General features: G+C 49.1%; 1 protein-coding gene across 1 annotated transcript in view; it reads left to right on the forward strand.

Annotated features, from left to right (window-relative positions):
• The first annotated feature begins 9,290 nt into the window (after window positions 1–9,290).
• CCDC69 (coiled-coil domain containing 69) overlaps window positions 9,291–13,482 on the forward strand; it is a 35,916-nt gene continuing 31,724 nt past the window's right edge. Inside the window, exon 1 of the mRNA XM_059062392.2 lies at window positions 9,291–9,517. Within this exon, the coding sequence (XP_058918375.2) occupies window positions 9,470–9,517 (48 nt within the window). The 5' untranslated portion in view covers window positions 9,291–9,469. The remainder of the gene's footprint in view (window positions 9,518–13,482) is intronic.

Below are 13,482 nucleotides of genomic sequence, written 5' to 3' on the forward strand. Positions count from 1 at the left end.
TTCCAGTCACAATCACAGTGGATCTGAGCATCCATTCCCTCAGGACCCGTATCTCAGCAGGCCCTTGCAGTACTTTCTCCAACGTGCCCTATCAATGTTAGCCTCTCCTTGCATACCTCCCACAATGGGGACCTCACTCACTGTCAAGCCAGACCCCTGAATCTTGGACCAGTTGGAAGGTCTTTCTTCTCAAGGAGCTGGACCCCACATTCCTGGGCTACCCTACCCACTAGTTCTAGTTTTCCAGGACAGCTCGGAACACTGATCATCTTCAAGTGCTCTGGATGCAAAAGTGCCCTAAGGAAGGAAGAGTGGAAATGGGGTGACCTGGAGATCTGATCTCCTTCCACCTTGCCCACCTTCCAAGCCCTGCCTGAACTCGGGCTCTCCCAGCAATCCAGGTTCAGAGGCTCCCTCCCTCTGCAGCTACTTCTTTAAGAAGCACCACAGAGGCTGGTCCTTGCTACTGTCCTTGGATCCTGTCCAAGGAGCGGATTTAAAAGGTATTGCAATGTTTTTTCAAAAACAAACGTGTTGTAACCCAAGGCCCTGGTAACCACAGCACTGCGGGCTGCTACAGCCACTTCCCAGGCCAAGAGGAAAGGAAACTGCCCACTGCCTACCCCCACGGCATCCAAGCTCCGCTGCCTCCTTGCAGAGTACACGCCTCATTACCATAGTACCTCAGGCTGGGAGCCAAGTGGGGGCAGGGCCAGAGTTGGACGTGGGGGCTGCAGGCCTTCTGGACCGAAGTGCCTTTAGGAACCGTCCCAGCTCCCTCCTGAACCATTCCAGGAGATGTTTGACAGCACCAGGAGAGAGCTTTCTGTCTGCCCTCCACCTGAGTCCCCAGAGTGACCGTGAATAACGCCAATCTGATCGTGCCACTTCCATTGCCCACAGGATAAAGTAAGAACGTCTGAGAAAACCATCATTCAAAAAGAGTCATGTTCCACAATGTTCATTGCAGCACTATTTACAATAGCCAGGACACGGAAGCAACCTAAGTGTCCATCGACAGATGAATGGATAAAGTAGATGTGGCACATATATACAATGGAATATTACTCAGCCATAAAAAGGGATGAAATTGAGTTATTTGTAGTGAGGTAGATGGACCTAGAGTCTGTCATACAGAGTGAAGGAAGTCAGAAAGAGAAAAACAAACACCGTATGCTAACACATACATATGGAATCTAAAAAACAAAAAAAATCGAAGAACCTAGGGGCAAGACAGGAATAAAGACGCAGATGTAGAGCATGGACTTGAGGACACAGGGAGGGGGAAGGGTAAGCTGGGTTGAAGTGAGAGAGTAGCATTGACATATATACACTACCAGATGTAAAATGGATGGCTAGTGGGAAGCAGCCGCATAGCACAGGGAGATCAGCTCGGTGCTTTGTGACCACCTACAAGGGTGGGATAGGGAGGGTGGGAGGGAGACACAAGAGGGAGGAGATATGGGGATACATGTATATGTATAACTGATTCACTTTGTTATAAAGCAGAAACTAACACACCATTGTAAAGCAATTATACTCCAATAACGTTGTTAAAAAAAAAAAAGAATGTCTTGGCCAGGGACCTCCCTTGCGGTCTAGTGGTTAAGACTCTGTGCTTGCACTGCAGGGGGCATGGGTTCATTCCCTGATGGGGAACTAAGATCCCACATGCGGCACAAGAAGGGCCTTCAAGGCTGTCCTGTCTATTTGCGTCCCACTCCTTCCCTAATCTCACCCAGTACTCCAACCACACAGAGCGGCTGGGCCCCCCTGAAGACCCATGCAGTACTGTGCACTGGGCACGCGTGTTCTCTCCACTTTCTTTTTTTTAATTTTTAATTTTATACATATATGTATACATAAGTATGTATGTGTATGTATATATATATATATATTGCAAAATGATCAGCACAATAATGTAAGTTAACACTGTCATCCCCTCACAGAGTTATACTTCCCCACTTTCTTGACACGAAGAATCCTGGCCTAATCTACACAGCCCAGGTCAACCATCACATCCCTGAGGAAGCCTGCCCTTCCCTTTCCTCCCAGATGGAGTTTGTTACTCCTTTTGCTTCCCTGGTATTTTTCAATACCCCTTGTTATATTATTTGTCTACCTAAACCAGAAGCTATGTAACCTCCTGCAAATATTTTGTTTAGCTTGCATGATGACGTGTGTGTGTGTGTGTGTGTGTGTGTGTGTGAGAGAGAGAGAGAGAGAGAGAGAGACAAATTTTACATTACCCACCCCCCCACCCCCAGATTTCTAATTTCTCTTGAAAAATCAGAAGGTCAGGCCAGCTTGGAGTTTCATTTCCTTCTAACAACCATCCACCGCAACACATCCTCTTGTACTCATTTTAGAGGGGTATGTGGTCCCCAGTTTAACCCCACCCCAGTCTTATGCCCTCCTCTCATTTATGTACCTACCCAGCCTTGTAGACAGTTAGGTTTTAAGCCTTGGAGCTGGATCATGCTTCTCATGTGTTCTGTTCCCATTTACAGATATTCCGCCTCTTGTCCCCATAAACCATTTAGCCGTCCCACAACAGTGAGAAGCCCGCGTACCGCAAAAAAAAAAAAGGGGGGGGGTTGCTTGAATTTTGATTACATAGCAAATGATATAGGTGGAAAAATATTCATTTTTCAAATGAGATGGGCTGGTAGAAACTGGGATTGCACTAAAAATGTACAGTAAGTTTGTTTGGAACCGAATGGAGTTGAGAACATGATGTTGGGTGGGAACGTGCAGAAGGTGCAAACGGTCTGGGGCATACAGGAGCGGACAGGTAGATGGCCGACTTCCAGCCAGGCAAGTCAATATCCATCCTTGATATAGGCCCCCCAGCTAGTGTTGAAGTCCTGCTCATTCAATTACATTTTTTTTTTTTTTTTTTTTTTTTTTTGCGGTACGCGGGCCTCTCACTGCTGTGGCCTCTCCCATTGCGGAGCACAGGCTCCGGACGCACAGGCTCAACGGCCATGGCTCATGGGCCAGCCGCCCCACAGCATGTGGGATCTTCCCGGACCGGGGCACAAACCTGTGTCCCCTGCATTGGCAGGCGGACTCTCAACCACTGCGCCACCAGGGAAGCCCTATTTTTTTTTTTTTTTTGATATTTATTTATTTATTTGGCTGCTCTGGGTCTTAGTTATGGCATGCGGGATATTCATTGCGGCGTACGAGATCTTCGTTGTGGCGTGTGAACTCTTAGTTGTGGCATGTGGATCTAGTTCCCTGACCAGGGATAGAACCCGGGCCCCCTGCATTGGGAGCGTGGAGCACCAGGGAAGTCCCATGATTCAATTACATTTAAACGAACAAGCTGATCATCAGGGGACTCTATCCTGAAGGACTCATCCTTAGTCCCTAGATGTGAGATTGCTCAGGGCCTGGCTCAAAACCCATGGAACAGTCCTCTGTGTGTCCCATGAAGGGCACAGTTAGGAGTGGCCTGGAAACCAGACACTCAGCCCAGCCAAGGATGTCTCAAACATGGAAAATGGGGCTTACTGGAGACTCACTGAGCCCAGGACCTCACTCCATCTCTCATCTCTGTGCCCATTATAAAATGGCTGATAGGGACTTCCCTGGTGGTGCAGTGGTTAAGAATCCGCCTACGAATGCAGAGCACACGGGTTCGATCCCTGGTCCAGGAAGATCCCACATGCCGTGGAGCAACTAAACCCATGTGCCGCAACTACTGAGCCTACGTTCTAGAGCCCATGCGCCACAACTACTGAGCCTGCGCTCTAGAGCCCATGCGCCACAACTACTGAGCTCGCGTGTCACAACTACTGAAGCCCGGGCACCTAGAGCCCATGCTCCGCAATAAGAGAGAAGCCACAGCAATGAGAAGCCCGCGTACCACAGTGAAGAGTAGCCCCCACTCGCCGCAACCAGAGAAAGCCCGCACGCAGCAACGAAGACCCAACAGCCAAAAATAAATAAATAAAATTAATTTTAAAAAAATGGCTGACAGGAGGACATAAAGGTTGAAAGTAGCTCAAACATAAGCACACATCAGAATTACCTGGAGGACTCATAAAACACAGATTCCTGGGCCCCGTACCCAGTGTTTCTGACGCAGCTCATCTGGGGTGGAGCCCCCAAATTTGCATTTCTAACCATTTCCCAAGAGATGCTGATGCTGCTGACCCCCAGACCACATTTTGAGAACCACTGATGTAAAGAAATGTTTACTAGCAGCCTCTAGACCCTAGAGCCCACTTAAAGAGGTGATGTGTAATTTTCCCTAGAATCCCTAGGTGATGCTCTGTACCCTTCTAATCTGCATCACCACAGAAGCTCCTTGAGGAGCTCCATCCAAACTTCATCGAACAGAGAAAGCATTAACCAATGATTAGTGGCATGAGTTCACTCTTGGTTTAAAGAAAGTGGTAAAGTGAATCTTGCCGCCTCTCCCAAGGCAGCCCCAAGACCCAAACCACAGGTCTTCTGGGAAGATAGGCAGGGATGGCTTCTTGCTAATTAGCATTACTCATACTCAATTCTCCTTTCCGAGGACCTCCCTATTAATTCAGTTCAACACAATTCGATATAATTAATGTCATAATTTGATTCCCTGGTGAGATAACCTACCACAACAACTGGAGCAATAAGCTTCAAATTTTATTGTGAAAATTCCTCAGACTCAGCCCTCCAGGGCCTGATTGAATAGATGGGAAAAGGATCCAGATGGTTCTGAAGCACATGAGCCTGCCCACACTCCAATAGAAGCCTAAGAACTCGACAATTTTAGGTCCCCTCTCATTTCCTTCTCTTACATATATTTCCAGGAGGAAGTTGTCAAAACCAACATTTCCATCAAGAGTCTGGCAAATCCAGGATAACTTTCTCAGCAGAGCCTCGTGTCCCACCTCCAGAACTGAAGCTGGGGTACATATAGTATCTCCAAGAGTAAATTGTTCTAATTAAATTCAATATAACAAATGTTAATTAGTGACCTATGAATTGGTTAGAAATTGCATTCTGCTCCTAGTGACAGAATCTCAGTGGCAGTGATCTCAGTGGCTGTGGCTTAAACAAATTTGTTGTTTATTCTATTACGTGAAAATATTAGGAAGTGGTTGATCAAAGCTGGGACTGGGGCTCCATCAGTTCATCAGAGATCAAGGCTCCTTCCACCTTCTTGCTCAGGGTACTAAAATGGCTGTATTCCATCATGTCTGTATTCCAGGCAGGAAAAGCGGGGGCAAGAAAAGGGGGAGACCTACTCCCAGCTGAGTCATTCTTCTGTTAAGTGTTGTCCTGGAAGCCCCAACCAGTAATGCCCCCTTACATATCACTGAGCGCCCCTTGATGCAAGTGAAGCTGAGGAAGTAGCACACCCCTGACCCAGAGAATATCAGAATTCCATCACTAAGGAAGAGAAAAGAATGGAAGTTGAGTAAGGTGACTGGAAGTCTCTGCCATGACCTATTAAGGACCAGGTGGCATAAGGAGGCAGGTGGCAGAGCTGTGTAACCCGTAGTCCATTAGGGAGGACTCACAGAGCACACAAACAAGTAAGAGAGTTGTAGAACAGGTGCTGCAGGGCTTTTGTAAGGAGAGGGCATTTGAGTTGTTTCCTGATGTACAGGTAGAATGATAACTCACTCAGGTGGATAGTAAAGAAAGTTACTCTGGGCAGACAACATGTTTGGGAAACAATTGGGGTCAGTCGGAAGCCACACAGAGAAAGCTTTCAGGGCTAGAATGATGTTTAGTGACCACTGCATTGAGAGGTTCTTAACCTGAGATCCACACACAGCCGCACTGTGTGGGGCTGCAGGGAGCCCTGAAATTCCTGAAATTCTAGGCGAAACTTTCTATGTGTGAGTATATTGTACTTTTCATATGAAAGGTGTTCAAGATAATTATATTGTTCTTTCCAATCTTTCCCCCAAATTGCTCACCCCATCCTCAACTTTTGTCCCTTTACACACAGCCTAGTCACCAACACTAATTCCTCCTTTTTCCCCAACTCCCCAGCCTCTACACACTACCCTGACTTGACCCATGCTGTTCCTCCCTCTTGTGATTACTCCTTCCTGCTTCTCCTCTTCCCCCTAGATATGGAAAGATAGGTAGTGATTTCCCCATCACTGGAAGTATTCAAACATAGACTGCACAAATACAGCTGGAAAGGTAATTATAGAAGGGAAATTATAAAAGAGATTTATCTGAGTTAGAAGCAACAGAAGTGAAGCATCAGATCCCATCCCAGCCTGAGATTCTAGAATTCCTTTTGCCATGAATGGCTTTTGGCTTTAGTATTTCTCCAGGAAGTCTTCCTTTCCCATCCCCATCCACCACCGTCTATTATCTCCTTTTAATCCTAATGCTTCCTGCATGGAATATGCAACTTGACATTTGCTTTATAACCTGTTTTGTAAGTTTCCCATCTTTTCCTATGTATAGGTCTAATGTCAAGAAAATAGATTATAACTAATTCAAGACAAGAACTGAGTCTTCACTGTCCTTGCCCATAGGGTGACCAACCGTCCCTGTGTGCCTAGGACTGAGGAGTTTCCTGAGACATGGGACTTTCAGTGCTGAAAGTGGGGAAATCCTGAGCAGACCAGGATGAGTTAGTTACCCTACTTGCCCAATAAATGAGCACAGTATAGTACCTGCTTGTTGATTGCTAACTGTGGTAGACATTTCTGCTGTTCACCAGTATTTCTTGTTCTCTTCTCCTTCTGGGCACATATTACACTTCTCCATCCCCTTGAAGTTGCGCATGACCATGCGACTTGCTTTAGCCAATCAAATGTGAGTGGACTTAATGTGTGTCTCTCCTGAGTGGAAGAATTTAAGACCCCATGCACCATTCTCCATACTGTCTTCTCTTGACCTGGCAAACCCTGAAGCCATGGAGTTGGGATGGCTGCATCTTAGAATGGTGTCGGATATCTCTGTGAAGCAGGGCCCTCGGCCTCCCCATGCTAGACGGGTAGTGTGAGCAAAACTTAGCTTCACTCATAAGTTGCTGAGATTTGTATGTTTTTCATCACTGCAGCAAAACCTTACCTAACCTGACTGGCACGACCACCACCCAAAATCTCATTAGCAACTTATTTAAACTCAAGTTCCTAAAGAAAAAAAAAAAAACTCCTAAGGGTTTTTTCTCAGGTGGAACTTCAAAGCACATAACCAAAAAGCCAGTTGTGTGAACATAGGAAATCTGAGCCTGGTCTCCCAGGAACCTTAAAGAAGCCGGAGGCAAGAGCTCCTGAGAACAGAGGCTCTGGGAACAGAATTTGCCTTCCTGGTTCCTACCCACCAGTCTAAGTTATTGATTCTAACTGCTGACATTAAAATTCCAGATCATTTTTAGAAAGTACAACTCTTCGATGTTCAGATGGGAAACTCTCCAAAAAGAGAAACAACAGGTTCAGGATCACCCAAGACATTACTGGTTATGATCTCCCTACACATTTTTGGCCCTGTTTGTACTTCACATTGCTTTCCAACCTAGTTCATCACAATCATTGTCTATTTCCTTGGGATTTCACATCCTTAACCACTTGATGGTGAAAAACTAGTCTCAATCTCATGCCTGGGCTTAAAAACATATAAATTTTTAAAAATTATTTATTTTTGGTTGCATCGGGTCTTTGTTGCTGTGCGGTGTGCAGGCTTCTCGCTGTGGTGGCTTCTAGTTGTGGCACACGGCTCAGTAGTTGTGGCGCACAGGCTTAGTTGCTCCGCGGCATGTGGGATCTTCCCGGACTAGGGCTTGAACCCGTGACCCCTGCATTGGCAGGCGGATTCTTAACCACTGCGCTACCAGGGAAGCCCTAAAAGCATATTTTTTAGAGAACTTTTTTCTTATTATGACAATAATTTTCTTATTATAATAGTAGAAGTGTATACTCATTTTTTTAACATAAGAAAATGAATATCCAAAATCTCACCCTCATGTAGAGGTAATCACTATTAACACTTTTTAAAAGTAAGAATGAATTTGTTACATTTTATGATATTTAAAAACTTCATCCTCATCAGTATTTTAGCAGGTTACATGCTATTCTATTTTTATGGATATATCATAATTTTTTTAACCAAGCTCCTTTTCTTGGATATTTACTTTGTTCTGGTTTTTTGCTTGTTTGTTGGTTTGGGTTTTCAGTAAATCGTGAGCACTGTTTCATAATCATTGTTAATTTAAGTAGATACTCTTTCCTCATTACCTGGTCAGCGCGTCCTACAGCAGGGGTCCTCACACATAAGCATGGCTCAGAATCACTGGGAGGGCTTGGGAAGCTAGAGATTGCTGAGCCCCATCTCCAGAGTTTAGGATCTGTAGGTCGGGGTGGGGTCTGACAATTTGTATTTCTATCAAAGATTTCTGGTAGTGCTTATGCTGTTGATTTGGGGGCCACACCTTGTGAACCACCGTCTTATTCTTCTTTCCAGGAACCTAATTATCACCTGTGTCCTCAGTTTCCTTTCTTTGAACCTGCTGCAATTGGGTTTTTACTCTGGAGGGGGAAGTTCTGTAGTGGTCTCGCATTCTTTTCCCGTTCATGACTGTAAGTCCCTTTCATCAGTACATCTTTCCAAGTGGTGCAAACTCACACTGATTTTCAAAGTTAGGTGTCTTTTTCCTGCCTTTGCCACTCCCAGAAACCTCAGCTAGTAACAAAGCAAGGGTAAACAAAAGTTCTTTTTCCCAGACTCTGACATTTTACATCCCTTATTCTCCCTGCATCTGCCTGTCTGCCTCACAGAGTTGTTGTGATGGGCAACATCGATTCAAAATGGATAGAGTAGAATATTACAGGTGCTTGTGAGCTGGAAGGAGCTGTGGACCCAGAAGTGGGGAGGCATTACAATTAAACTTCCCATTATTATGTATTTGTAGGGAAATGGTTGGAAGCTTAGGCTCTGGAGTTAGAACTGGATTTTCATCTGGGCTCTGATACTTACTAGCTTTGTGAGCTTAGGCAAATCACATCTCGGAGCCTGATTTTCCTCACCTGTAAAACGGAGGAAATAATACCTTTGTTGCAAGGAGATTGCAAGAAATCGAAATAATATGTGCAAAGAAGCTGGGACAGAAACAACTCAATAAATGGTAGCTGTTGTGTTTACTAAATAATTGTTTTAATTTTTTCTCCTGGCCTTTTCTCTGCTGCGGGCCTGGGAAGGAGTCCATTGATCGTAGGGATCTTTTCGGCCCTGGCCCGAGTTTTCTATCATTTACAAAGATTCTGGTCACCTGCTCAGGCGGCGGCTCTGCGCGCCCAGCCGGCTTCGCTGAGGCCCTGTTTTTCGAGTATTTACGGCGCGCGGCCGCCCCAGCTCCCGCTCAAGTCTGCGCTTCCAGGTTCAGTTTCAGGGTCTCGCCGGCAGCCCCGGCCGGCGGGCGCGGAGCCGGCAGCGGGGCCAGAAGGACAGGGTCCTCTGGGGGCCCCGGAGTTGGGAGGCGGCGTCCGGGAGCCCCCCGAGGAGGATGGGCTGCGGACACAGCAGGCTGAGCTGCTGCAAACCCCCCAAAAAGGTAAAGGGCGCCGGCGGAGAAGTTTGTCTTCGGAGGGGAAGGAGGGTGCGGAACCGCTCCGCCTCAGGGGACCCTCGGTGACCTGGGTTCCCTCGGGTCGGCCGGGGATGCCGGACGGAGAACAGCTAGAGGCCGGCGCGGAGGGAGGCGGGGAAGACTCGGCCGGGCGGCGCTCTCTCCCCCACGGCCCTGGGCTGAGCCGCGCGGGGCAGCAGAGTTTACAAACACGGCCCCAGGGCCCGGGAAGGGCAGCTGATTCCGGCTGGCGGGCTGGGGAAATGTCTAGTGCCTATGGCAGGTGCCCTTTTCCTTCGGTCTGGGGCTGCTCGCTGTGTGGCCGTGGACATGTGACTTGACCTCTCTGGGCCTTGGGTTTTCCCACCATTAAGAGGCAGATTATCTCTAGGGCCGGTACTCGCACACAGAGTGGTCCACGGCTTTACATCATCGGCATCACCTGGGACTTGTTAGAAATGCAGAATCTCTAGCTGTGCCCCAGACTTACTAAAATAGAACCTTTTAACAAGATGCCCAGGTGATTACACTACGCCACTACGCTTTAAAGTTTGAGAAGTGCTGGTTTAGAGCCTTTTCAGGCCCTGGGGCCGGTGCATGTGGGCTGTCCTAAGGGTAGCTGGGAGGGGCCAACGAGGGAGGCGATTTACCGCCTTCTGTTCCCCTTCCCTCCCTTCCTGTCCCTCCCCCAAGGGGCCTCCGAGCTGGGGCAGGGCCCAGGAGACTCTACTCGGGTTTCTTGCAGTGGGACCAGCTGCCCCTTGGGTTCTGACAAGCCCAGAAGGTCAGAGCCTGGAGCCAGAGGACAGCCTGAGGCACAGAGAGGGAAGGGAGGACCCTCAAGTCCTGAGCCTTTTTCCTACGATTGCCTGCCCTCCAGCCAGGGGGGAACAGCTGATCCTATAAGCTTGATGATCAGTCTCCTGAGACCTCAAGAGGCCCCCCCCCCGCCCCCACACTGTGACACTGTTTAGTAATTTTTCATTGAACTTGAGTGTCTGCTGTTTTGCTTGTGCTTGAGCACATGCTTTTCTGCCTGTTGAGTATGCAGTACTGTCCCTAACCTGGATGATTCTATTTCCTGCCCTGTGCCTAGTCCAGGGAGAAGAGTTTTTGTCCCAAGTACAGTGCCCCCCCACACACTTTCCTTGCTCCTCCTTTATTCCCAGTTCAAAAAACCTCACAGAGCCCTGACCCAGAAACCCTCCTGTCTTCCCTGGCTCCAACAGGGAAACTGAGGCTTGCCTCCATCAGTGGAAGCAGCAGCTGGCTGACGGGATGATGAGCACATAAACCTGAGCCTGGCTTGAGACTTACAACAAACTGGTGATAGGTGGACATGGATCCTCAGTGTTAATCCTAGCTCTGCCACAAACATCCTGTGTGACCCCAAGTAAGCCATTAGCCCTCTCTGGGCCTCAGTTTCTCCCTCTATATGGAGAGGGAGGGCAATGAGCAGGATGATTTCTAAGAGTCTGAGAATCTGTGTTCTCTGCACCTGTGTCAACCTCTTAGTCTGCAAAGTGGGCCAAGGGTGAATTCTGTCTACACGGTGGTGGGAGGAGACTGGAGGAGGAGCCCTGTTCCAGGCCTTGACTCTTCCATAGTCCAGAAGAGGAGACCACAGTGAGCATGGGTTCCCCTGCCTCGTGGCCTTTCTGAAAGCCTCACCAGCTGTCCCTGTCTGTCCCTGGCACAGCCTGAACTGGACCCCCTGTCTCAAGCTGTGAAGGGCAAGTAAAGTCAGCAGAGACTATCCCTGTGGGAAAGGGCCTTGGGTACCACCTGGGTTGATGCACCCAACATACAGATGGGAGGTTAAAGCCTGGAGAAGGAAGGGTCTTGACTGAGGTCACAGAGCAACTTAGAGTAGAACCCAGGTGTCCAGTCCCCTAGCCCAGTGTTCTTTGTCTCTGCCCCTACTCGGTGCTTCCAGTGGCTTCTTGTTGATTCCAAAGCCCTTTGGCATTAAAGCCTTTACCCTGTTGCCTTAGAGCAGCCTGGCTTTTCTTCATGCCCCAGCAGTGCCAGGCCCCTGCCCCTGAGTGGCAGGATTTATAAGCTGATTTTGTTTAAAGTTCATGCCTGTTTCCATCCCTTCATGCTGTGCTCCTGCCCAGTTTCTCATCCAGGTGCCAACCCCTAGAAGGCGTGAGCTTCCAAGCTCATCCCCAGTAGGCTCTCAGCCCCCTGGAGGAGAGGGGGCCTCTGAGGATGGGATGTACAAAAATGAGCTCAGACCGCAGGAGGCTAACGTCACAACAACAGTGACTCACCCTGAGTGGCAGTTGACAGAGTACTTTCACATCCTGCCGACCTCACAGAAGCCTGGAAGCCAGGCTGAGCGGCCGAATCTTCCCCACTTTATAGGGGAGGAGTGATGTCCCGTAGTCAGTTGGTGGCCAAGCTCTGCAGTGGGGCCTGGTTTCCTGCCCTCCCCGGCTAGCGCTCACTGCCCCTCACAGAGCCCAGAGCAGGTGCTACATAAATATTTGAGTGAGTGAATGAGGGCCACATGAGAGCCAGACTAGGGGTTAGCCCAGGGTGCAGCAGGAGTATCTCATCCAGCTTTGAGAGACACAGGAAGGCTTCTTGGATGAGGGCTGGGCACGCCTTGGATGAGTGTTGAAGGTTTGGTAGGAGTTACCCAGTCGAGGCAGAAAGGTCAGTCTGTGCAGAGGCTGAGCCCAAGAAGCACAGAGTGACAGTGCTGGTTGTGGAGAGTGGGCATGGCCAGCTGTGAGGAAGGAGGCCGGCGCTCTCAGCGGGGACTTCGCTGGCTAGAGACAGGGGCTTGACCCCCAGGACTTCTCGAGGTCCCTCCAGGGGCCAGGCCCTGAGGGTTTGCTGAGTCCTGTGGTCAACAGTGCCTGGTGGCCTTAGCGACCAGCTGTCCTAGATCCCACTGAGAGGCCTGACCTGGGGCTGAGGGTTACTGGGACTTTTGGGGAAAGTTGAAATCCTGGTGAAAGAATGAGTGGGGATCCCTAGCAGGCTGGATGTGGATACCGAAGAACCACCTGCATTGTGTGGTCCTTCCGAAACCCTTTTTGGCAGAGACCGTGGCTGATGTGGCCACATCCCTGGGAGGATTTGGGAGAAGGCCGGACAGAAAGGGGAAGGGCCGAGGAAGCAAGCCCATGGACTTGCCTGTAGGAGTGACATGGAGAGTACGCAGGGGCCTTCCATCCCCAACGGGTTACCCGTCTGGGCCCAAGGTGGGGAGGGACAGCTAGTGCCTCACGGTCAGTCCCCTGTATGTATGCCTGGTGTCCCCAGGGCTTCGGCTCTGGCACCACAGCTCTAAGCAGCGCATCAGAGACCCTGGCTCAGCACTGCTCCCCGAGACAGGCCTCGCGCAACAGGTTCTCTGTGGTCAGTAGCCCTTCAGGAGGGTTTCCATGTAGCAGGCTAGGCGAGAGAGGCAGAAATGCAGAAGTGAGCACCATGGGAGAGCCTGGCATGGGCACAGCTAATTCTGAAACAAAACCATAGACACTAAGGACATGGGCTTTAGAACTGGGTCTACATAGTCATTTATTAACTCAGCTGTCCGACTCTGGGCCAGGTGCCACTTCAGTCTTGGCTCCATCGTGGATCCGTTAAGTGACCCTGGAAGGGACTTGGCTTTTCCGTGCCTCAGTTTCCTCATCTGTAAAATACGTGTGATGTTAGCTCCTGAGTCATAGGGTTCTAAGATTAGATGAAAGAATGCATGTAGTAGAGCCCCTGATACACCAACTGGTAAGTGGCACACCCTCGATAAGACGGAATGTGGGTGAGGACCTCACCGCCTGGATTGTACCCAAGGAAAGCACATAGGGTTGCAGAAGACAGGGGGACATTAATGTCCTTGGCAGGCTTTTGGGTTAGGAAGATGAAGCCTGGAGCCTGGCCGCTGCCTTCCAACCTCTGAAATGTTGTCAAGCGGCACGGGCACAGGGCACAGC

The sequence above is a fragment of the Kogia breviceps genome, chromosome 4 (genome assembly GCF_026419965.1).
Source record: "Kogia breviceps isolate mKogBre1 chromosome 4, mKogBre1 haplotype 1, whole genome shotgun sequence".
Lineage (NCBI taxonomy): Eukaryota > Metazoa > Chordata > Mammalia > Artiodactyla > Physeteridae > Kogia > Kogia breviceps.